This window comes from Pristiophorus japonicus, chromosome 20, assembly GCF_044704955.1.
Source record: "Pristiophorus japonicus isolate sPriJap1 chromosome 20, sPriJap1.hap1, whole genome shotgun sequence".
NCBI lineage: Eukaryota > Metazoa > Chordata > Chondrichthyes > Pristiophoridae > Pristiophorus > Pristiophorus japonicus.
In genome coordinates this window covers 14,907,341-14,931,317 of record NC_091996.1, presented here as the reverse complement: position 1 = coordinate 14,931,317, position 23,977 = coordinate 14,907,341, and the positions used below count along the sequence as shown (strand labels likewise).

Sequence of the window (23,977 nt, the reverse complement as noted above, 5' to 3'; positions counted from 1 at the left end):
CGCAGAGGTGAATATAGGTCCAACTAAGAATTCGGTGAGTGCGCTTACTCTCTGGCCAGGCCAACATCCCCAGCATCGAAGCACTGACCACACTCGATCAGCTCCGCTGGGCGGGGCCGCATCGTTCGCAGGCCAGACACGAGGCTCCCAAAGCAAGCGCTCGACTCAGAACTCCTACACGGCAAACGAGCCAAAGGTGGGCAGAGGAAATGTTACAAGGACCCCCCCTCAAAGCCTCCCTGATAAAGTGCGACATCCCCACCGACACCTGGGAGTCCCTGGCCATAGACCGCCCTAAGTGGAGGAAGAGCATCCGGGAGGGTGCAGGGCACCTCGAGTTTCAGCGCCGAGAGCGTGCAGAAACCAAGCGCAGACAGCGGAAAGATTGTGCAGCAAACCAATCCCATCCTCCCTTTCCCTCAACGACTATCTGTCCCATCTGTGACAGGGACTGTAGTTCTCATATTGGACTGTTCAGCCACCTAAGGACTCAGTTTTGGAGTGAAAGCAAGTCTTCCTCGATTCCGAGGGGCTGTCTATGATGATGATGATGTGTACTCTCTGGTCAGGGGGAAATTTTGTCCCCCTGTTGTCAAGGGTTGGATCACAGACACTGCCTGGCACCCTGATTTGTGCACCATTGCTGCAAAGTGGGTCTTGGGGGAGGGGATGGGTGGTGGAATTTCGACCTTGGTTGATTGTGTTAAAATGAGCGACATCGATCCAGCCACCCATTACACATCTCTCCCCATTGTTTCCACGACTTCACTGGAAATGAAAACCGGGAGAGGTGTACCCGGGGGCGGCTGATCTGACATAGCCCAAAGTCAAAATGGTCCCCGCTGAGCCTGACTGTGTCAGCAAGCTTAAATTACACCAGAAAAGCTGGCACTCCATTGGTTAATCACCGTGGATGATTAACCCAGGTGGAGTACATGGACGTTAACATTTCTACCGACATTACGTCAGCTCCCCTGCATTTTCAAGCCCACTGACCTTGGTCAAGCCAATTCCACTAATGAATACACATGGACAAGCAAAATCAAAGGGAATGTATGTTAATAATTCTTTGTGACTTTGGTTATTAAGCACAAAAGGAATTCACTCATTACCACTTCAGACCAGACTAAACGACCCCCAAGTTTAGTTGTATAAAGACATCTATTGTGAGGGTTTGAAGCATGTGTTTTCCTGGTAATGCAATACCTGTTTATTATTGTAATGTATGGACCTGTGAGGATGCTCACAGGTTGGTGGAGCTGTTGAGTTGGGAGTGGCTTAGCCAGTCATGTGATGTTCACAAGACTCAATAAAACCCCAGCCAGTTGGGTTCGGGTCCACGATGAGGCAGGTGGTTGTGAGCCTGGTGGATGAGCCGGTAATGTGTAGTGTGATTGTTAAACCTTTTGTTAATAAACCAACTAGTTCTTAACAGCAATGTGTTGCTATGAATTCTTAAGCAAAGAACCCATGAAGCAAATACATTACACTGTTGAACTATTTACAGCTCCACAAACAACTATGGCTGGTCTCGGGCTCTGGGACAGGCTCATTCAGCGGACCCCTGTCATGTATTGATGCGTCACTGACTGATCTGGTTGTATGCCAATTGTCAGAATAGAATGTGTAACAGGCGGTTGAATCTGTATCGCCCGTTCTACAAGGACGCCCAAAGTTAAAGTCATCCCACCACGCCCACAAATGTTTCCCGATTTACATTCCTCAATCAAATCCTAAGCAAAACTGGAAGCTTTCAGGCACTTCCAAGTAGCAGACTGTGATCATACCAGATGATCAGCAATCTCTGCAATACCATCAGCACCAATCTCTTCATCGTTTTCCCCAGCCGTACCTCCCATTTGGACACAGCAGGTTTGTTTTTTAAAAATTCACTCATGGGATGTGGACATCGCTGGTAAGGCCAGCAGTTATTGCCCATCCCTAATTGCCCCTTGAGAAGGTGGTGGTGAGCCGCCTTCTTGAACCGCTGCAGTCCGTGTGGTGAAGGTGCTCCCACAGTGCTGTTAGGGAGGGAGTTCCAGGATTGTGACCCAGCGACGACGAAGGAACAGCCGATATATTTCCAAGTCAGGATGGTGTGTGACTTGGAGGGGAACTTGGAGGGTGGTGGTGCTCCCATTCCCCTGCTGCCCTTGTCCTTCTAGGTGGTAGAGGTCGTGGGTTCGGGAGGTGCTGTCGAAGAAGCCTTGGCGAGTTGCTGCAGTGCATCTTGTAGATGGTACACACTGCAGCCAGGGGGCGCCGGTGGTGGAGGGAGTGAATGTTTAAGGTGGTAGACGGGGTGCCAATCAAGCAGGCTGCTTTGTCCTGGATGGTGTTGAGCTTCTTGAGTGTTGTCGGTGCTGCACTCATCCAGGCAAGTGGAGAGTGTTCCATCACACTCCTGACGTGTGCCTTGTAGATGGTGGTAAGTCTTTGGGGAGTCAGGAGGTGAGACACTCGCCGCAGAATACCCAGCCTCTGACCTGCTCTTGTTGCCACAGTATTTATGTGGCTGATCCAGTTATGTTTCTGGTCAATGGTGACCCCCAGGATGTTGATGGTGGGGGACCAGCTATCCCCAAGCTGCTAGTTGTAATGGCTGAGGCTAGACGCAGACCGTCAGCAGGCTGTTCGACCAATTGCAATTAAGTATGCAGGTACAGCAATAATCAGGAAGGCAAATGGAATGTTGGCCTTTATTGCAAGGGGGATGGAAACTAAAAGCAGAGAAGTCGACTTTGGTGAGCACACACCTGGAGTACTGCGTACAGTTTTGGCCTCCATATTTAAGGAAGGATTGGAGAACTTGCATTGGAGAGAACGTTCACTAGGTTGATTCCGGAATGAAAGGGTTGTCTTATGAAGAAAGGTTGAGCAAGTTGGGCCGATACTCATTGGAGTTTAGAAGAATGAGAGGTGATCTGATTGAAATGTATAAGATTCTGAGGGGACTGGACAGGGTAGATGCAGAGAGGATGTTTCCCCTCGTGGGGGAATCTAGAACTAGGGGACATACTTTTAGAATAAGAGGCCGCCCATTTAAAATGGAGACGAGGAGGAATTTCTTCTCTCAGAGGGTCATGAATCTTTGGAATTCTCTGCTCCAGAGAGCTGTGGAGGCTGGGTCATTGAATATATTTAAGGTGGAGATAGACATATTCTTGAACGATAAGGGAGTCAAGGGTTATGGGGAGTGGGCAGGGAAGTGGAGTTGAGGCCAAGATCAGATCAGCCATGATCTTATTGAATAGCGGAGCAGGCCCGAGGGGCCAAATGGCCTCCTCCTGCTCCTATTTCTTATGAGCCTGATCCTGTCCTCAGACAATGTCACGAGAAAGAAAAAGGGAATGTCTGGGAGGCGTCATAGCGATGTGACCCCTGACCTTGCAGGACTGATCTACTCAAGTCCGCATGTCAAATCCGTTGATGTCCAGCTGAATTCTACTATGAGAATTATCACCGGTGTGCTTTTATCGACACCAACACCTAGGCTGCCCGTGCTGGCAAACATCGCACCACCACACCTATGCCGCGAATATGCCGTCTCCAGAGAATACAACCGCTACACCAGCAAAGACATGCCGATCCAGACCGACGTGAACAACCGACCACCGATCCGTCTCAAATCTAGAAGGCCATTTCGGACCGTCGCCGAAGCCCTTCAGCGATCTCCCCTCAGCCTCGATGACCGACGGCGAAATGCTTGGAAGATCTGCGACATACGGAATGGATTCCTTAGCGAGGAGCCCACAGTACAACCTGAAGGATCAAACCTTCCTCGCAAACAGTGGACAACCATCAACCGCCTCGGAACCGGTCACGGTCGATGCTGCCACCTGCTCCAGAGGTGGAAGATTAAAGCCTCCCCGTCCTGTGACTGTGGAGCTCCTAATCAGACCCTGGAGCACATCACTGAGCACTGCCCTCGGAGGGAACTCACAGGCAGCCGACAAGATATCCACGCTGTTACACCGGAAGCTTCGGCCTGAATATCTGACTTGGATATTGACCCTTGATTTGCTCTGATACCACCGTATGAAAGAAGATTATCTACTCTAGCAATGCAGGATGCCATACAGCATGACCTCGAGCCAAGCAAAGAACGAAGGAAAGAAGGAAAGAACTTGCATTAATATAGCGTCTTTCACAACCCCAGGATGTCACAAAATGCTTTACCCCCGCCAATTAAGTATTTTTGAAGTGTAGTCACTGTTACAACGTGGGAATCACAGCTGCCATATTGCGCACGGCAAGCTCCGTCAAACAGCAATGAGACGATGACCAGACAATCTGTTTTTAGTGATGTTGGTTGAGGGATAAATATTGGCCGAGGACACCGGGGATAATTCCCCTGCTCGTCTTCGAAATAGTGGCCGTGGGATCATTTGGGTTCAGGGAAGAATCAGACAGTGTTCCAAGAGGTCTGCCTCGAACGCACACCACCCCTTCGCCCACGCTACAAACCCCGTACCTTCTTCTCAAATTCCTCTCCCTGCTTCACCTCCCGGGGGTAGCCATCGATCAAGTAGCCCTTTGAGATGCCTGCCTTGGCGATCATGGCGTCCCTCAGCATATCCAGCACGGTTTCCTGAAGAAAGGAGGCAGGTACAGAGGATGATCAATGTGCAGTAACAGGGGATTGAAAAAAATGCATTGCTACTTACTCCACAATCCATACAAGCGACACCAAGAGAGAGTGCCACCACCTAAAACCCCCAGGTAAAACTGAAGTTATCGACAGGATAACATGCGTTGTAACACTGTGACAGAAGAACATTTCGTCTCTTGGGCTGAGATGATTTTTAAGTTTATGAGGAGGGAGCTTGGAGAGGTTATGTTGAAATGTGTTAAATTTTCCTCCGCTCCCACTGGGCAGGATGGGCACACTCCTGCGTTGAGAGAATATCTACAGCAGAACTGAAATATGTAGCAAGGTGGACAGAGCTTGATTGGCACTGCATCCACCACCTTCAACATCCACACCCTCCACCACCGGCGCCCCCTGGCTGCAGTGTGAACCCTCTACAAGATGCACTGCAGCAACTCGCCAAGGCTTCTTCAACTGCCTCCACCACCTAGAAGGACAAGGGCACATGGGAACACCACCACCTCCACATTCCCCTCCAAGTCACACGCCATCCTGACTTGGAAATATATCGGCCATTCCTTCATCGTCGCTGGGTCAATATCCCGGAACTCCCTCCCTAACAGCACTGTGGGAGCACCTTCACCACACGGACTGCAGCGGTTCAAGAAGGCGGCTCACCACCACCTTCTCAAGGGGCAATTCGGGATGGGCAATAAATGCCGGGCCTTGCCAGCGACGCCCACATCCCAGGAACGACTAAATAAAAGCAGCATGGTCCCGTCATCTCGTGTATGGCAGGCACAGTTATCCAGAGAGCCATAACACGGCAACTGCAACAGCAATGTGCATTTTTATAGCACCTTTAACATAGATGGGGAGAAACTGTTTTCACTGACAGGAGCTCAGTAGCCAGAGCACACAGATTTAAGATAACTGCCACAAAAAAAAAGCCTGGGGGGGAGAGAAGAGGAGAATTTATTTTTACACAGCAAGTTGTGATCTGGAATGTACTGCCTGAAAGGCTGGTGGAACCAGATTCGATCATATCTTTCAAAAGGTAATTGGATAAATACTTGAAAGGGAGAAACTCGCAGGGTGTAATAGGGAAAAAGAGAAGAGAGGGTGGGGCTAATTGGGTAGCTCTTTCAAAGAGCCAGCACAGGCACGATGGGTGAATGGCCTCCTGCTGTGCTGGAACGTAATCAGACAAAGACAGACACAGCGAGAAACGGAAGCTGCTCTCTCTACACCAGGTACAAAAGTGACGACTATCGCACTTCGGGAAACGGGGAATGGATTGAGACCTTTGACAGCTGGGCAAAGTATTTAAGGAGTTAATGTACAGAGCAACACAGATGGAGTTGTAGTTCCTGGGTATCAGGGTACAGTAGCATAGTGGTTATGTCACTGGACTAGTAATCCTGAGGCCTGATCTAGGGACACAGGTTCAAATCTCATTACAACAGCTGGAAAGTTAATTTTTTTTAATCTGGAATTTGATTCACTAATGTCCTTTCGGGAAGGAAATCTGCCGTCGTTACCTGGTCTGGCCGATGTGGCTCCAGACCCACAACGATGTGGTTGGCTCTTAACTGTCCTCTGAAATGGGCCAGCGAGCCACTCAGTTGTATAAAATGGCTCACCACCACCACATCAGGGGCAATTCGGGATGGGCAATAAATGCTGGCCTTTCCACATCCTGTGAAGAAATACATTTTTTTTTTTAAATACATCCAGCTGAAATGAAGGTGAAGGAAATAAGCCCCTCACCAGCCATTGACTAAAACTCGTAGACATTGTGATTGTCCGACTGACAGGAAGAAATTTTCTGAACCACAACGGAAAGTTATTCTCCGAGCCGACACTGGAGGGCGCTGCTCACCAGGGAAGATTGGGGAGGTGCACATTTTAGCCGGTGATTCTCACTGCGGTTGAACTTACCAGAGGCACCAGCTCGCCCTTCTCCATGATTGCGTGGAGCGTCTTGCCTCTGTCTGACCCCGAGCTGACTTCTTCCCGCAGCAGGTCTCCGGTGGACAGGTGAGTGTAACCATACTTCTGCACGACCTTCTCACACTGAGTGCCTTTGCCGGACCCCGGGCCACCTATTCAGGGGTGAAACGAGAGACCACATTACCAAAACACAAGAATTAGGAGCAGGAGTAGGCCATTCAATAAGTTAGTACGTAGGTACAGCAAGTAATCAGGAAATGGCCTTTATTGGAAGGGGGATAGAATATAGAAACATAGAAAATAGGTGCAGGAGTAGGCCATTCGGCCCTTCGAGCCTGCACCACCATTCAATAAGATCATGGCTGATCATTCCCTCATTATCCCTTTCCTGCTTTCTCTCCATACCCCTTGATCCCTTTAGCCATAAGGGCCAAATCTAACTCCCTCTTGAATATATCCAATGAACTGGCATCAACAACTCTCTGCGGCAGGGAATTCCACAGGTTAACAACTCTCTGAGTGAAGAAGTTTCTCCTCACCTCAGTCTTAAATGGCCTACCCCTTATCCTAAGACTGTGTCCCCTGGTTCTGGACTTCCCCAACATCGGGAACATTCTTCCCACATCTAACCTGTCCAATCCCGTCAGAATCTTATACGATTCTATGAGATCCCCTCTCATCCTTCTAAACTCCAGTGTATAAAGGCCCAGTTGATCCAGTCTCTCCTCATATGTCAGACCAGCCATCCTGGGATTCAGTCTGGTGAACCTTCGCTGCACTCCCTCAATAGCAAGAACGTCCTTCCTCAGATTAGGAGAACAAAACTGAACACAATATTCCAGGTGCGGCCTCACCAAGGCCCTGTACAACTGCAGTAAGACCTCCCTGCTCCTATACTCAAATCCCCTAGCTATGAAGGCCAACATACCATTTGCCTTCTTCACCGCCTGCTGTACCTGTATGCCCACTTTCAGTGACTGATGTACCATGACACCCAGGTCTCGTTGCACCTCCCCTTTTCCTAATCTGCCGCTATTCAGATAATATTCTGCCTTCGTGTTTTTGCCCCCAAAGTGGATAATCTCACATTTATCCACATTATACTGCATCTGCCATGCATTTGCCCACTCACCTAGCGCGTCCAAGTCAACCTGCAGCCTCTTAGCGTCCTCCTCACAGCTCACACCGCCACCCAGTTTCGTGTCATCGGCAAACTTGGAGATACTACACTCAATTCCTTCATCTAAATCATTAATATATATCGTAAAGAGCTGGGGTCCCAGCACTGAGCCCTGCGGCACTCCACTAGTCACTGCCTGTCATTCTGAAAAGGACCCGTTTATCCCGACTCTCTGCCAACCAGTTCTCTATCCATGTCAGTACATTACCCCCAATACCATGTGCTCTGATTTTGCACACCAATCTCTTGTGTGGGACCTTGTCAAAAGCCTTTTGAAAGTCCAAATACACCACATCCACTGGTTCTCCCTTGTCCACTCTACTAGTTACATCCTCAAAAAATTCCAGAAGATTTGTCAAGCATGATTTCCCTTTGATAAATCCGACTTAGACCGATTCTGTCACTGCTTTCCAAATGTGCTGCTATTTCATCCTTAATAATTGATTCCAACATTTTCCCCACTACTGATGTCAGGCTAACTGATCTATAATTACTCGTTTTCTCTCTCCCTCCCTTTTTAAAAAGTGATGTTACATTAGCTACCCTCCAGTCCATAGGGACTGATCCAGAGTCGATAGACTGTTGGAAAATGATCACCAATGCATCCACTATTTCTAGGGCCACTTCCTTAAGTAGAAGTAGAAGTCCTGCTACAACTGTACAGTGTATTGGTGAGGCCACACCTGGAGTACTGCGTACAGTTTTGGTCTCCGTATTTAAGGAAGGATATACTTGCATTGGAGGCTGTTCAGAAAAGGTTCACTAGGTTGATTCCGGAGATGAGGGGGTTGACTTATGAGAATAGGTTGAGTAGGTTGGGCCTATACTCATTGGAGTTCAGAAGAATGAGAGGTGATCTTATTGAAACTTATAAGATAATGAGGGGGCTCGACAAGGTGGATGCAGAGAGGATAGTTCCACTCATAGGGGAAATTAAAACTGGGGGACATAGAATAAGGGACCGCCGATTTAAAACTGAGATGAGGAGGAATTTCTTCTCTCAGAGGGTTGTAAACCTGTGGAATTCTCTGGAGGCTACGTCATTGAATATATTTAAGGCAGAGATAGACAGATATTTGAGCGATAAATTAATAAAGGATTATGGGGAGCGGGCAGGGAAGTGGAGCTGGGTCCATGATCAGATCAGCCATGATCTTATTGAATGGTGGAGCAGGCTCGAGGGGCCGAATGGCCGACTCCTGCTCCTACTTCTTATGTTCTTAATACGATCATGACTAATCTTCCACCTCAACTCCACTTTCCTGCACTATCTCCATATCCCTTGATTCCCTTAATATCCAAAAATCTATCGATCTCTGCCTTGAATATACTCAACGACTGGGTCTCCACAGCCCTCTGGCGCAGAGAATTCCAAAGATTCACCACCCTCTGAGTGAAGAAATTTCTCCTCATCTCAGTCCTAAATGGCCGACACCTTATTCTGAGACTGTGACCCCCCTGGTTCTAGACTCCCCAGCCAGAGGAAACATCCTCCCCGCATCTACCCTGTCAAGCCCTGTAAGAATTTTGTATGTTTCAATGAGATCACCTCTCATTTTTCTAAACTCTAGAGAGTATAGGCCTAGTCTACTCAATCTCTCCTCATAGGACAATCCCTCCTATCCCAGGAATCAGTCTGGTGAACCTTCATCGCACTCCCTCTATGGCAAGTATATCCTTCCTTAGGTAAGGAGACCAAAACTGTACACAATACTCCAGGTGCGGTCTCACCAGGGCCCTATATAATTGCAGTAAGACGTCTTTACTCTTACACTCAAATCCTCTTGTAATAAAGGTGAACTGCAAATCTACTTCAGTGTTTTGGCCACAGATACATGTTGAGATGATTGCAAACACAAGGCATTTAAAAAAATATATTTTCGCCATCCAATTTTCTGCACTCCTGCCCTCAACATCGCCTAGTGGCCTTTCTTCATCTGTAGGCCTCGACAATGGGCTATTCCACCATGTATAGCACCACGCACATGCACCTTTTAGCACGGGGCATTCTCCGCGACAGCAGGATCAAGCCCGACAGTGATGGCCTCCATGGTTGAATAGCCAGACAACACTCACTATTGAGGCTCACACAAGACTGCTGACCTTCTCCACCACCTCCAGGTTCCTCTCCAGGCCGCACACCACTTGGAGATAATATCGCCGTTCCCTTCATCATTGCTGGGTCAAAATCCTGGAAGTCCCTCTTTAACAGCGCTGTGAGAAGACCTTCACCACGCGGAATGCAGCCCGTCACCAATCCTCTCACGGGGCAACGAGGGACGGGCAATAAACGCCGGGCCTTGCCAACGTCGCCCACATCCCCGAGAATTAATACATAAGAAGAGTATGCCACAGGGACGGTGCAGCAGTGGGTTCCGTGTGGAACTGGACCCAGCAAGGAGTCAGAGATCTTCAGGGGAGTCAATTGAGGGAAATTCAACCACAAAAGAGCCTGAGAGACAAAGAAACACTTCCGTGTTCCACCATTCTCTGGACGGCTGCTCTGCATTCACAGTGTCAGCTGTGACTCAGTGGGTTGCACTCTCGACTCTGAGTCAGAAGGTTGTGGGTTCAAATCCCAATCCATAGAACTTGAGCACATAATCTAGACTGACTGTCCAGTGCAGTGCTGAGGGAGCGCTGCTCTGTTGGAGGTGCTGTCTCTCAGATGAGCTGTTAATCCGAGGCCCCGTCTGCTCTCTCAGGTACACGTAAAAGATCCCGTGGCACTATTTTGAAGAAGAGCAGGAGAGTTCACTAAAACAGATTATCTGGTCATTATCGCACTGCTGTGTGTGGGAGCTTGCTGTGCGCAAATTGCTTGCTGCGTTTCCCACATTACAAACAGGAGCACAATTTCAAAAAAGTACTTAATTGGCGGCAAAGTGCTTTGGGATGTCCTGAGGTCGTGAAAGGCGCTATATAAATGTAAGTCTTTCTTTCCAACATATATTTATTTTATACATTTTTCACGTGTGTGCCAATTGTCACCTTTTTTCGCTTAATAAATTTGTTGAGCAGAACCCGACCCAGCAACTAAACATAAGAACATAAGAATAGGAGCAGGAGTAGGCCATACGGCCCCTCGAGCCTACTTCGCTATTTAATAAGATCATGGCTGATCCGATCATGGACTCAGGTCCACTTCCCTGCCCGCTCCCCATAACCCCTTATTCCCTTATCGTTTAAGAAACTGTCTATTTCTGTCTTAAATTTATTCAATGTCCCAGCTTCCACAGCTCTCTGAGGCAGCGAATTCCACAGATTTACAAACCTCAGAGAGCAGAGATCAAGATAAATAGTTACAGTGTGATAGATACCAGTAGGTGGCAGGACTGTCAGAGGGAGACAGTGTAGGTGGAACTAGAAACAAGCGACTATTGTATAGAGAAGGGAATGGAATAAAGAAGGAAGAGGCTTACAGAAAAGGAATAGAAAGACTTGCATTTCTATCGCGCCTTTCACGTCCATCAGACATCTCAAAGCACTTTATAGACAATGAAGCACTATTGGAGTGTAGTTGGAGTGAAGCACTGTTGTAATGTGGGAAACACGGCAGCCAATTTGCGCACAGCAAGCTCCCACAAACAGCAATGTGATAATGACCAGATAATCTGTTTTAGTGATGTTGATTGAGGGATAAACATTGGCCTGAACACCGGGGATAACACCCCTGCTCTTCTTTGAAATAGTGCCGTGGGATCTTTTGCGTCCTCCTGAGAGGGGCCTCGGTTTAACGTCTCATCCAAAAGACGGCACCTCTGACAGTGCAGCACTCCCTCAGCACAGCACTGGGAGCAGCAGCCTAGATTTATGTGCTCAAGTTCCTGGAGTGGGACTTGAACCCTCGACCGTTCTGACCCAGAAGCGAGTTGCACTACCCATTGAGCCACAGCTTACCCATTAGGGCCAAAATCTGGAGACAGGGAGAGGTCTGTGACTTGCGTACTAGGAGATGGAATCTGCCAACCCCATCCTTTTACATTACTGGAGGCCCCGGCCTGTGTGAGAACACCAGCGGCAGGTCGGGGCCATAAAAGGAGCAGCGCAGAGGCCTTGGGGAGCAGCGTGGTGGTGTACTATTTCAGGGAGCAGCACGAGCTGGTGCAGGAGGGCGACGGCAGCCAAGAGTGACGTCATCAAGGTTCAGGTCAGTGATTGGAGCGTGGGCAGATACAGCAGGAGCAGCGAGGCCGGGGCGAAGGGGCGGCGAGAGACTGTAGAGGGACGTGATCGGGGCCCAGGAGAGGTGTGAGTTCGGGGCCCAGAAGAGGCGAGGGCCCAGGGGCAGCACGGGCCCAGCCCACACTGCGATATGTGTGCGCACTAGGTCCATGCGCACTAGGTCCGTGCAGCAGAGCTGGTCTCCAGTCGTCTTGGATAACCCTTGCCACTGGACCAAGACCTAGCTCTGTCAAGCCCCGTGTGGAGGCTGGTGTACAACGGCCACCACACATTAAAAAAATCCACACACAGGCATCTTCCACCCTTCAGGGTGTAGTTCGGGACCTGGAATATTAGGTCCTGTGAACTCATCCTTTCTTGGTGTGGAAGCAAGTCATCCTCATTTCGAGGGACCGCCTATGATGATATTACTGTTGTTTCCAATTAAACTCCAAACCCAGAAAGCTGGTGGAGGGATCGGAATTCAATGCTCATAGCCCTAGATTTTAAATCAGAATCTAAATCTGAATGACCGCCTGTGTCACTCCCAAGGCTGGTGTCGGCTGTGGCTCAGTGGGCAGCACTCCCGCCTCTGAGTCAGAAGGTTGTGGGTTCAAGTCCCGCTCCAGGGATTCGAGCACAAAAATGTAGGTTGACACTCCAGTGCAGTGCTGAGGGAGTGCAGCACTGTCAGAGCGTGCTGCCTTTCTGGGGCTACACTGTCACACTCAGTGAGGGAGGGGCCACAGTGTCACACTCAGTGAGGGAGGGGCCACACTGTCACACTCAGTGAGGGAGGGGGCACACTGTCACACTCAGTGAGGGAGGGGTCACATACAGTGAGGGAGGGGCCACACTGTCACACTCAGTGAGGGAGGGGCCACACTGTCACACTCAGTGAGGGAGGGGCCACACTGTCACACTCAGTGAGGGAGGGGCCACACTGTCACACTCAGTGAGGGAGGGGCCACACTGTCACATTCAGTGAGGGAGGGGTCACAGTGTCACACTCAGTGAGGGAGGGGTCACAGTGTCACACTCAGTGAGGGAGGGGCCACAGTGTCACACTCAGTGAGGGAGGGGCCACACTGTCACACTCAGTGAGGTGTGTCGCCCATATTGCAGTGTATCGCCCCCCCCCCACCCCATGTGGCGTTTACTAACGTTTGTCACATGAAGGTACCGCCTCCCTCAACAACCAGGTTGAATTCCCTTCTCATCTTGTCCAAAGTCTCACCCAGTGTGTGGCTCGGGCGAGGAATCCCTTCATCACAAGCCTTTCCCCGAGAAAGTCAGCTGGGTTAACTTTACACTAAAACAACGATTTATGAGACATAAATAAACTCTGTACTCACCGACGACAAAGATAATCTTGCATCCTTTCAGTTTGTCTGCGGGGGTTAAACAGAAAGTGACTGTCAGACTTGCCCATTACAACTGGTCTTCGGTTCAGACGCTGGATCTCGGTGCGGGAATCCACTTACAGATCCCTTCCAGCTCAGACCTCCGCGAGAAACCGCAGCCCCAATTCTTGCTCTGTCCCCTACCCGGAAGTCCACCTCAAGCGTTGATCGCCCTTGTGCGGGGAGAGAATTCCCCACGCCGTCCCTAAATTACTCTCTCACTTCTTAAACCTTTGTCCTCTTGTTGCGACAGTCACAGACGGTTTAGTTTGAAGTAACGTCCCACCATAACGTTTCCCCTCCACCGTCGTAAACTTTGTGACTTCCCCTCTTGGAAGGCTGTAAAGCCTGTAATTTAATCGTCCCTCAGGCATGCCAACCGCTCGAGACTCTCCACCATAATTAAACTGAGAAAACCCACCAGACCAGGCCTGGAATAAAGTGGACCCAGCTGAAAGCTACCCTCGGCCTAGTAGGTGGCCCTCTCTGACTGAGACATTTGGCTGGGCCTTCCAACGCGGGCTGTCCTGCCATCCCCCCTCCCCACACCCCCGGCCTACCTGCCACGGCGATGCTCTGCACTTTGGTCGAGGAGCTGGAGGAGCAGTTGACACCCATATTTCACCCTTTATTTTTTTCTGCTGCTCCTACTGAGGGAGAGCGGGACGGTACATAGCCCTTCTGTTTAGTCAGTGTAACTGTTTTGCCTGTAAGCAGCCACTGTTGAATCATGCGTTTCCATGGCTACAGTTGCTAGTCTCGGTATTTAGCCGGAAGTCAAGGCTGAACCGTTAGGTATTGGAATGCCATTGCCTACTTTGATTTCTGCCTCAACGCCATCTTAAAATACGAGGGAGCAAAAATCTTGGGGGCACGGGGATAATTTAAGTTCATTATAATCCACACTGGTTCTCTTGTAGTACCAGAGGATAATAAAATAAAACATTAAAGTTAAAAGGGAAAGTCGGATAATTTTTGTCTGTCAGGGAGGGAGTGAACCACAGACTCGAGAACAAGTTGGCCTGGTTAACCATTAAAATCTCTTGACACTCAAACCTATAATAGCCCATTGTTTCCTTACTTAGCAGCAATGGTTGACCCAGTAACACATTAACAACAACTGGAAACCCATTAACCCCCTGGCGACTGGCCTGACATGCTGGAAAAAACCCAGCTTGCCTCACTGTTGTGCTCTGTTGCACCTCTGACAAACTGTCCCAGAGTTCTTTGCACACACTCCAAGTGCACGTGGCGGTTTTGTCGTCAGCAAATACAGCAACCATGGTGCGCATAGAAAGATCCCGCAAACAACATCAAGTTAACCGATGGATGTGGGGGGGGGGGGGGGGTGGGAAAAGTTGGCCGGAACTCCAGGAAGTGTCGCTGGACTCCTTCAACAAGTGCCGTGGCATTTTAAATGCTGCCCCGTGTGTCCCAACTCACACCAAGACCCGCTGACCCATCACCCCTGTGCTCACTGACCTACATTGGCTCCCGCTAAAGCAAGACCTCGATTTCAAAATTCTTATCCTTGATTTCAAATCCCTCCATGGCCTCGCCCCCTCCCTATCTCTGTAATCTGCTCCAGCTCCACAACCCCCCTGAGATGTCTGCGCTCCTCGAATTCTGCCCTCCTGAGCATCCCTGATTATAATCGCTCAACCTTTGGTGGCTGTGCCTTCAGTTGCCAGGGCCCGATGCTCTGGAACTCCCTGCCTAAACCTCTCCGCCTCTCCTTCTTCCTTCAAGACGCTCCTTAAAACCTACCTCTTTGACCAAGCTTCTGGTCACTTGCGCTAATTTCTATTTATGGGGCCTGGTGTCAAATTTTGTTTTGTAACATTCCTGTGTAGCGCCTTGGGACATTTAACTACATTAAAGACACTATATAAATACAAGTTGTTATTTTTGGTAGTTTACTTTCTATATTTGTCAACTCAAAGCAAGCTCCCACAAACAGCAATGTGATTTGTTTATAATTTTATACTTTTATTGATAATTATTGGTCATGACACTCGCCCGCACTTCTTCAAAACTGAATTTTTTACGTCCACCTGAGAGAGTAGACGGGACCTCAGATTAGCGTCTCTATCCAAAAGACGGCATCTCCGACAGTACAGCGCTCCCTCAGTACTATCACTGGAGTGTCGGCTTAGATTTTTGTGTTTAAGTCGCTGGAGTGGGACATAAACCACAACCTCCTGACAAAAAGGGGAGCGGGGCCTACCCACTGAGCCACAGCTGACACCAGGGACTAAAACAGATTGTTTACCCCTGAGCTCTTGTGCGACGCCTGTTCCAACATGGCCAATAAGGGCTAGGAATGGAGCTAGTGTCCCTAGAGGCTTTATTACTATCAGAGGCTGCTTGGTGTGGGCCCGAGTTACACAGAGGGCTCCTGGTCCCATCCCTGGTCTGTGCTCAGTTTCTTGGTCTGAGTGCAAGGGTTGGAGATGGCCTCAGCGGCCAATGGTCAGAGAGCTATCGGGAATGGTAGCATAGAGGTTATGTTAATAGTAATCCTGAGGCTTGAGCTAATGATCTGGAGACCTGAGTTCAAATCTCACCACGGCCGCTGGGGGAATTTAAATTCAGGTAATTAAATAAACCTGGAAATTATTTTTTTTAAAGCTAGTATCAGCAATGGTGACCATGTAACGACTGGATTGTTGATAAAACCCTTCTGGCTGACAGTTGTGGCTCAGTGGGTAGCACTCTTGCCTCAGAGTCAGAAGGAAGTGGGTTCAAGTCCCACTCCAGAGACTTACACGCATAAATCTAGGCTGACCCTCCAGTACAGTGCTGAGGGATGAGACATTAAACCGAGGCCTCAGCTGGGCGTAAAAGATCCCATTTTGAAGAAGAGCGGGCGAGTTATCCCCAGTGTCGTGACACGAGAGCAGCTGATAAGGAGACGGAGGCCCAGAGACCAGCCCAAACAGTTGCAGACAAAGATAGAGAGGTGAGAAATCGAGAGGTGACGTCAGAGTGCGGGGAGGAGCAGCATCAGCGGCAGTCCGGGGTCAGCGGCCTACAAAGGCCCAGCGGCAGTCTGGAGTCAGCGGCCTACAAAGGCCCAGCGGCAGTCTGGAGTCAGTGGCCTACAAAGGCCCAGCGGCAGTCCGGGGTCAGCGGCCTACAAAGGCCCAGCGGCAGTCTGGAGTCAGCGGCCTACAAAGGCCCAGCGGCAGTCTGGAGTCAGCGGCCTACAAAGGCCCAGCGGCAGTCTGGGGTCAGCGGCCTACAAAGGCTCAGCGGCCTACAAAGGCCCAGCGGCAGTCTGGAGTCAGCGGCCTACAAAGGCCCAGCGGCAGTCTGGAGTCAGCGGCCTACAAAGGCCCACCGGCAGTCTGGGGTCAGCGGCCTACAAAGACCCAGCGGCAGTCTGGAGTCAGCGGCCTACAAAGGCCCAGCGGCAGTCTGGGGTCAGCGGCCTACAAAGGCCCAGCGGCAGTCTGGAGTCAGCGGCCTACAAAGGCCCAGCGGCAGTCCGGGGCCAGCGGCCTACAAAGACCCAGCGGCAGTCCGGGTTCAGCGGCCTACAAAGGCCCAGCGGCAGTCTGGAGTCAGCGGCCTACAAAGGCCCAGCGGCAGTCTGGAGTCAGCGGCCTACAAAGGCCCAGCGGCAGTCTGGAGTCAGCGGCCTACAAAGGCCCAGCGGCAGTCCGGAGTCAGCGGCCTACAAAGGCCCAGCGGCAGTCCGGAGTCAGCGGCCTACAAAGGCCCAGCGGCAGTCCGGGGTCAGCGGCCTACAAAGGCCCAGCGGCAGTCCGGGGTCAGCGGCCTACAAAGGCCCAGCGGCAGTCCGGGGTCAGCGGCCTACAAAGGCCCAGCGGCAGTCCGGGGTCAGCGGCCTACAAAGGCCCAGCGGCAGTCCGGGGTCAGCGGCCTACAAAGGCCCAGCGGCAGTCCGGGGTCAGCGGCCTACAAAGGCCCAGCGGCAGTCCGGCGTCAGCGGCCTACAAAGGCCCAGCGGCAGTCGGTGAGCGAGCAGTGCGGGGAGGAGGGACAAGAAATCAAAAAGTGACGTCACAGCCAAGCTGGTAAGTGGTTGGCTGATCGGCTGGTGAGTATATCTCTTTGATTTTGTGTTCTAATAGATAAGAGGATAAATTACTAAATAGCTGTTTAGTGTGTGTAGCGGGAGTCAGTGTTTTTGCTGGGTAATTTAAGGGCAACTAGTGGGATGGCAGGGCAGCTCGTTCAAACGGAATGCAACACCTGTGCCATGTGGGAATTCCCGGATGCTTCCCGCAACGGGGATGACCACATGTGCAGGAAGTGTCTCCAGCTCCTCCAACTCGAGCGCCGAGTCTCGGAGCTTGAGCGAGGACTGGAGGCACAGAGGAGCATCCGAGAGAACGAGAGGTACGTGGATAGCTCGTTTCAGGCGTTGGTCACCCCATAGATTAAAAGGGTACAGGAGGATAGGGAATGGGTGACCATCGCACACAAGAGTATGGCGAGGCAGGTAATGCAGGAGTCCCCTGAGGCTATCCCGCTCTCCAACCGGTAATCTATTCTGACTACTGGCGAGGGCGGTGATTCCTCTGGGGAGTGCAGCCAGGGCCAAGTCCACAGCACCAAGTGGCCAAGTGGCTCAGCTGCACAGCGGGGGGGGGGGGGGGTGGGGGAAGGGCTATAGTGATAGAAGATTCAATAGTTAGGGGAGCAGATAGGCGCTTCTGCGGCAGCAAAAGTGACATCAGGATGGTATGCTGCCTCCCTGGTGCAAGGGTCAATGATGTCACTGAGCGACTGCAGGACATTCTGGGGAGGGAAGGGGAACAGCCAGTGGTTGTGGTCCACATTGGTACAACGACATAGGTAGAAAGAGGGGTGAGGTCCTGAAACCTGAGTTTAGGGAGCTAGGAGTAAGATTGAAAGCCAGGACCTCAAAGGTGGTAATCTCGGGATTACTGCCATTGCCACGTACTAGTGAGGGTAGAAATAGGAAGGCTAGTCAGATAAATACGTGGCTGGGGCATTGGTGTAGGAGGGAGGGCTTTAGTTTTCCTGAACAATTGGGACTGCTTCTGGGGTAGGTGGGACCTGTACAAGTCGGACAGGTTACACCTCAACAGAGGCGGGACCAATGTTCTCGCGGGTGGTTTTGATAGTACGGTTGGGAGGGCTTTAAACTAGCTTGGCAGGGGGATGGGAACCCAGGAGAGGGCTCTGAGCTAGTTAGAGTGGGTGAGGGCTCAGATGAACAGAACCCCAAGAAAGGATGCAAAAGGCAGGAGGCAACAGAGCAGAGTAGCACTGGGGTAAGTGTAAACCACAAGGTGATAGGAAGGGACAATATGTATGAATATAAAGGGGCTGTAGGAGGGGTCAAAACTAAAAATCATGGTTTAAAAACTAGTATTAAAATACTTTACCTAAACGCATGCAGCATTTGAAACAAAGTAAATGAGTTGACGGCACAAATGAGAAACGTGGTTGCAGGGTGGCCAAGACTGGGAATTAAACATACAGGGGTATCTGACAATTCGGAAAGATAGACAAGAAAGGAAAGGAGGTGGGGTAGCTCTGTTAATAAAGGATGATATCAGGGCAGTTGTGAGAGACGATATTGGCTCTAATGAACAAAATGTTGAATCACTGTGGGTGGAGATTAGAGATAGTAAGGGGAAAAAGTCACTGGTGGGCATAGTTTATAGGCCCCCAAATAATAACTTCACGGTGGGGCGGACAATAATCAAGGGAATAATGGAGGCATGTGAAAAAGGAACGGCAGTAATCATGGGGGATTTTAACCTACATATCGATTGGTCAAATCAAATTGCACGGGGTAGCCTTGAGGAGTAATTCATAGAATGCATACGGGATTGTTGCTTAGAACAGTATGTTACAGAACCTACAAGGGAGCAAGCTATCTTAGATCTGGTCCTGTGTAATGTGACAAGAATAATAAACGATCTCCTAATAAAAGATCCTCTCGGAATGAGTGATCACAGTATGGTTGAATTTGTAATACAGATTGAGGGTGAGGAAGTAGTGTCTCAAACGAGCGTACTATGCTTAAACAAAGGGGACTACAGTGGGATGAGAGCAGAGTTGGCTAAAGTAGACTGGGAACACAGACTAAACGGTGGCACAATTGAGGAACAGTGGAGGACTTTTAAGGAGCTCTTTCATAGTGCTCAACAAAAATATATTCCAGTGAAAAAGAAGGGTAAGAGAAGGGGTAACCAGCCGTGGATAACCAAGGAAATAAAGGAGAGTATCAAATTAATAACCAATGCGTATAAGGTGGCCAAGGTTAGTGGGAAACTAGAAGATTGGGAAAATTTTAAACGACAGCAAAGAATGACTAAGAAAGCAATAAAGAAAGGAAAGATAGATTACGAAAGTAAACTTGCACAAAACATAAAAACATATAGTAAAAGCTTTTACCGATATATAAAACGGAAAAGAAAGTGACCAAAGTAAATGTTGGTCCCTTAGAAGATGAGAAGGGGGAAAGGGGGATTTAATAATGGGAAATGTGGAAATGGCTGAGACCTTCAACAATTATTTTGCTTCGGTCTTCAAAGTGGAAGACACAAAAACCATGCCAAAAATTGCTGGTCACGGGAATGTGGGAAGGGAGGACCTTGAGACAATCACTATCACTAGGGGGGTAGTGCTGGACAGGCTAATGGATCCCAAGGTAGACAAGTCCCCTGGTCCTGATGAAATGCATCACAGGGTATTAAAAGAGATCGTGGAAGTTATAGCAGATGCATTCGTTATAATCTACCAAAATTCTCTGGACTCTGGGAAGGTACCATCAGATTGGAAAGCAGCTAATGTAACGCCTCTGTTTAAAAAAGGGGGCAGACAAAAGGCAGGTAACTATAGGCCGGTTAGTTTAACATCTGTAGTGGGGAAAATGCTTGAAACTATCATTAAGGAAGAAATAGCAGGACATCTAGATAGGAATAGTGCAATCAAGCAGACGCAACATGGATTCATGAAGGGGAAATCATGTTTAACTAATTTACTGGAATTCTTTGAGGATATAACGAGCATGGTGGATAGAGGTGTACCGATGGATGTGGTGTATTTAGATTTCCAAAAGGCATTCGATAAGGTGCCACACAAAAGGTTACTGCAGAAGATAAAGGTACGCGGAGTCAGAGGAAATGTATTAGCATGAATCGAGAGTTGGCTGGCTAACAGAAAGCAGAGAGTCGGGATAAATGGGTCCTTTTCGGGTTGGAAATCAGTGGTTAGTGGTGTGCCACAGGGATCGGTGCTGGGACCACAACTGTTTACAATATACATAGATGACCTGGAAGAGGGGACAGAGTGTAGTGTAACAAAATTTGCAGATGACACAAAGATTAGTGAGAAAGCGGGTTGTGTAGAGGATACAGAGAGGCTGCAAAGAGAGTTAGATAGGTTAAGCGGATGGGCTAAGGTTTGGCAGATGGAATACAATGTCGGAAAATGTGAGGTCATCCACCTTGGAGAAAAAAAACAGTAAAAGGGAATATTATTTGAATGGGGAGAAATTACAACATGCTGTGATGCAGAGGGACCTGGGGGTCCTTGTGCATGAATCCCAAAAAGTTAGTTTGCAGGTGCAGCAGGTAATCAGGAAGGCGAATGGAATGTTGGCCTTCATTGCGAAAGGGATGGAGTACAAAAGCAGGGAAGTCCTGCTGCAACTGTACAGGGTATTGGTGAGGCGCACCTGGAGTACTGCGTGCAGTTTTGGTCACCTTACTTCAGGAAGGATATACTAGCTTTGGAGGGGGTACAGAGACGATTCACTAGGCTGATTCCGGAGATGAGGGGGTTACCTTATGATGATAGATTGAGTAAACTGGGTCTTTACTCGTTGGAGTTCAGAAGGATGAGGGGTGATCTTATAGAAACATTTAAAATAACAAAAGGGATAGACAAGATAGAGGCAGAGAGGTTGTTTCCACTGATTGGGGAGACTAGAACTAGGGGGCACAGCCTCAAAATACAGGAGAGACAATTTAAAACCGAGTTGAGAAGGAATTTCTTCTCCCAGAGGGTTGTGAATCTGTGGGATTCTCTGCCCAAGGAAGCAGTTGAGGCTAGCTCATTGAATATATTCAAATCACAGATCGATAGATTTTTAACCAATAAGGGAATTAAGGGTTATGGGGAGCAGGCAGGTAAGTAGAGCTGAGTCCACGGCCAGATCAGCCATGATCTTGTTGAATGGCGGAGCAGACTCGAGGGGCTAGATGGCCTACTCCTGTTCCTAATTCTTATGTTCTTATGTTCTTATGAGTTATGCCCAGTGTCCTGGGCCAATATTTATCCCCCAATCAACATAACAAAAAAACTCAGATTACCTGGTCATTGTCACTTGTTTGTGGGACCTTGCTGTGCGCAATATTGGCTGCCGCATTTCCCACATTACAACAGTGACCACACTCCAAATGTACTTCATTGGCTGCAAAGCACTTTGAGACGTCCGGTGGTTGTGAAAGGCGCTATATAAATGCAAGTCTTTCTTTTGATGTGCTTTAGGGTAGGAAATCTGCTGTCATTACCCAGTCTGGCCTGCATGTGACGCCAGACCCACAGCAATGGCCCTCTGATAGGTCTCGCGAGCCACTCAGTTGTCAATGTGGCGGCTCACCGCCACTTTCGCACGGGGCAATTAGGAACGGGCAATAACTGCTGGCTTTCATAAGACATAAGAAATAGGAGCAGGAGTAGGCCATACGGCCCCTCGAGCCTGCTCCGCCATTTTTACACGATCTTGGCTGATCTGATCATGGACTCAGGTCCACTTCCCTGCCCGCTCCCCATAACCCCTTATTCCCTTATCGGTTAAGAAACTGTCTATCTCTGTCTTAAATTTATTCAATGTCCCGGCTTCCACAACTCTCTGAGGCAGCGAATTTCATAGATTTACAACCCTAGTTCTAGTTTCCCCTATCAGTGGAAACATCCTCTCTGCATCCACCTTGTCAAGCCCCCTCATAATCTTACACGTTTCATTAAGATCACCTCTCATTCTTCTGAATTCCAAAGAGTGAATGAATTCCCAGTGACGCCCACATCCTCTGAATGCTTGTTTTCTCGCGTTTAAAAAAAAAATTCAATCGGCTCGGGGATCCAAACTCACAACCAGGGACCCCTGCGAGACAGTGCCCCCTCGGGAACCGTTGCTGCCGATCAGATTGGACAGGAGTGTGCTGCCCTTCATGCTCAAATAGCCTGCCGGGGTAGAAATTCATCGTGGGCGGTATGATACTGCGTTAAAGGCGCTATACAAATCCAATTTGTTGTTGCTGTATCGGACTCCCGTTATGACGCCCTGCCCACTGACGTCATCGGGCGGGGAGGTGCAACAGGCTGTCGATGAGGGAGCTACTGTCCATTCTGTGCTACTGCCCTGACCGAACCCTTGCTGTCCCAAGGCTCGCACATGATGAATGGGCAACGAGGTGCAGTACTGGGGGACGGTGAGTGCCCCTGTAACTGTATGGAACCATAGAATGGTCACAGCATGGCAGGTGGCCATTCAGCCCGTCCACCCCATTCCGACTCCCCAGCGACTCCCACTCCCCCCCGCCCTTCCCCCATAACCCTGCAGTTATTTTTCTTCAGGCACTTATCCGACTCCCTTTTGAAAGCCACGATTAATTCTGCCTCCACCACCCTTTCAGGCCGTGCATTCCAGATCCTAACCACTCGCTGCGTAAAAAAAGTTATTTCTTACGTCGCCTTTGGTCCTTTTGCCAATCACCTTAAACCTGTGTCCTCTGGTTCTCGACCCTTCCGCCAATGGGAACAGTTTCTCTCTATCTGCCCTGTCCAGCCCCCACCCGCTTCCCCCCCCCCCCACCCCCGTGATTTTGAACACCTCTATAAAGTCTCCTCTCATCCTTCTCTTCACCAAAAGAACAAGCCCAGCTTCTCCAGTCTATCAACGTAACTGAAGTCCCTCATCCCTGGAATCATTCTCGAAAATCGTATGGCAGCCAGGGTCCGCACTTTCAGGTGGGGTGAGGTCATCACAGGCAGCCCCTCGGAATCGAGGAAGACTTGCTTCCACTCTTAAAAATGAGTCCTTAGGTGGCTGAACAGTCCAATACGAGAGCCACAGTCCCTGTCACAGGTGGGGCAGATAGTCGTTGAGGGAAAGGATGGGTGGGACTGGTTTGCCGGACGCTCTTTCCGCTGCCTGCGCTTGATTTCTGCATGCTCTCAGCGATGAGACTCGAGGTGCTCAGCGCCCTCCCGGATGCACTTCCTCCACTTAGGGCGAACTTTGGCCAGGGACTCCCAGGTGTCAGTGGGGATGTCGCACTTTATCAGGGAGGCTTTGAGGGTGTCCTTGCAATGTTTCCGCTGCCCACCTTTGGCTCGTTTGCCGTGAGTTCCAAATAGAGCGCTTGCTTTGGGAGTCTCGTGTCTGGCATGCGAACTATGTGGCCTGCCCAGCGGAGCTGATCGAGTGTGGTCAGTGCTTCAATACTGGGGATGTTGGCCTGGTCGAGGACACTAATGTTGCTGCGTCTGTCCTCCCAGGGGATTTGTAGGCTCTTGCGGAGACATCGTTGGTGGTAGTTCTCCAGCGACTTGAGGTGTCTACTGTACATGGTCCATGTCTCTGAGCCGTACAGGAGGGCGGGTATTACTGCAGCCCTGTAGACCATGAGCTTGGTGGCAGTTTTGAGGGCCTGGTCTGGGGTGGGGTGG

At 49.8% G+C, this 23,977-nt stretch overlaps 1 protein-coding gene across 4 annotated transcripts in view; it reads right to left on the bottom strand.

Moving 5' to 3' along the window:
* Positions 1-23,977, bottom strand: part of LOC139233174 (adenylate kinase isoenzyme 1-like) — a 220,494-nt gene that overhangs the window by 18,224 nt on the left and 178,293 nt on the right. For 3 of the 4 annotated variants that reach the window (XM_070863777.1, XM_070863778.1, XM_070863781.1), the window contains 3 exons: positions 13,244-13,279; positions 6,533-6,696; positions 4,475-4,591 (listed from right to left, as the gene is read on the bottom strand). In XM_070863777.1, the coding sequence (XP_070719878.1) occupies positions 4,475-4,591; positions 6,533-6,696; positions 13,244-13,279 (317 nt within the window). Of the gene's footprint in view, positions 1-4,474; positions 4,592-6,532; positions 6,697-13,243; positions 13,280-13,851; positions 13,976-23,977 lie in introns of those variants that run through there. The other variant, XM_070863780.1, reaches the window with a different exon arrangement.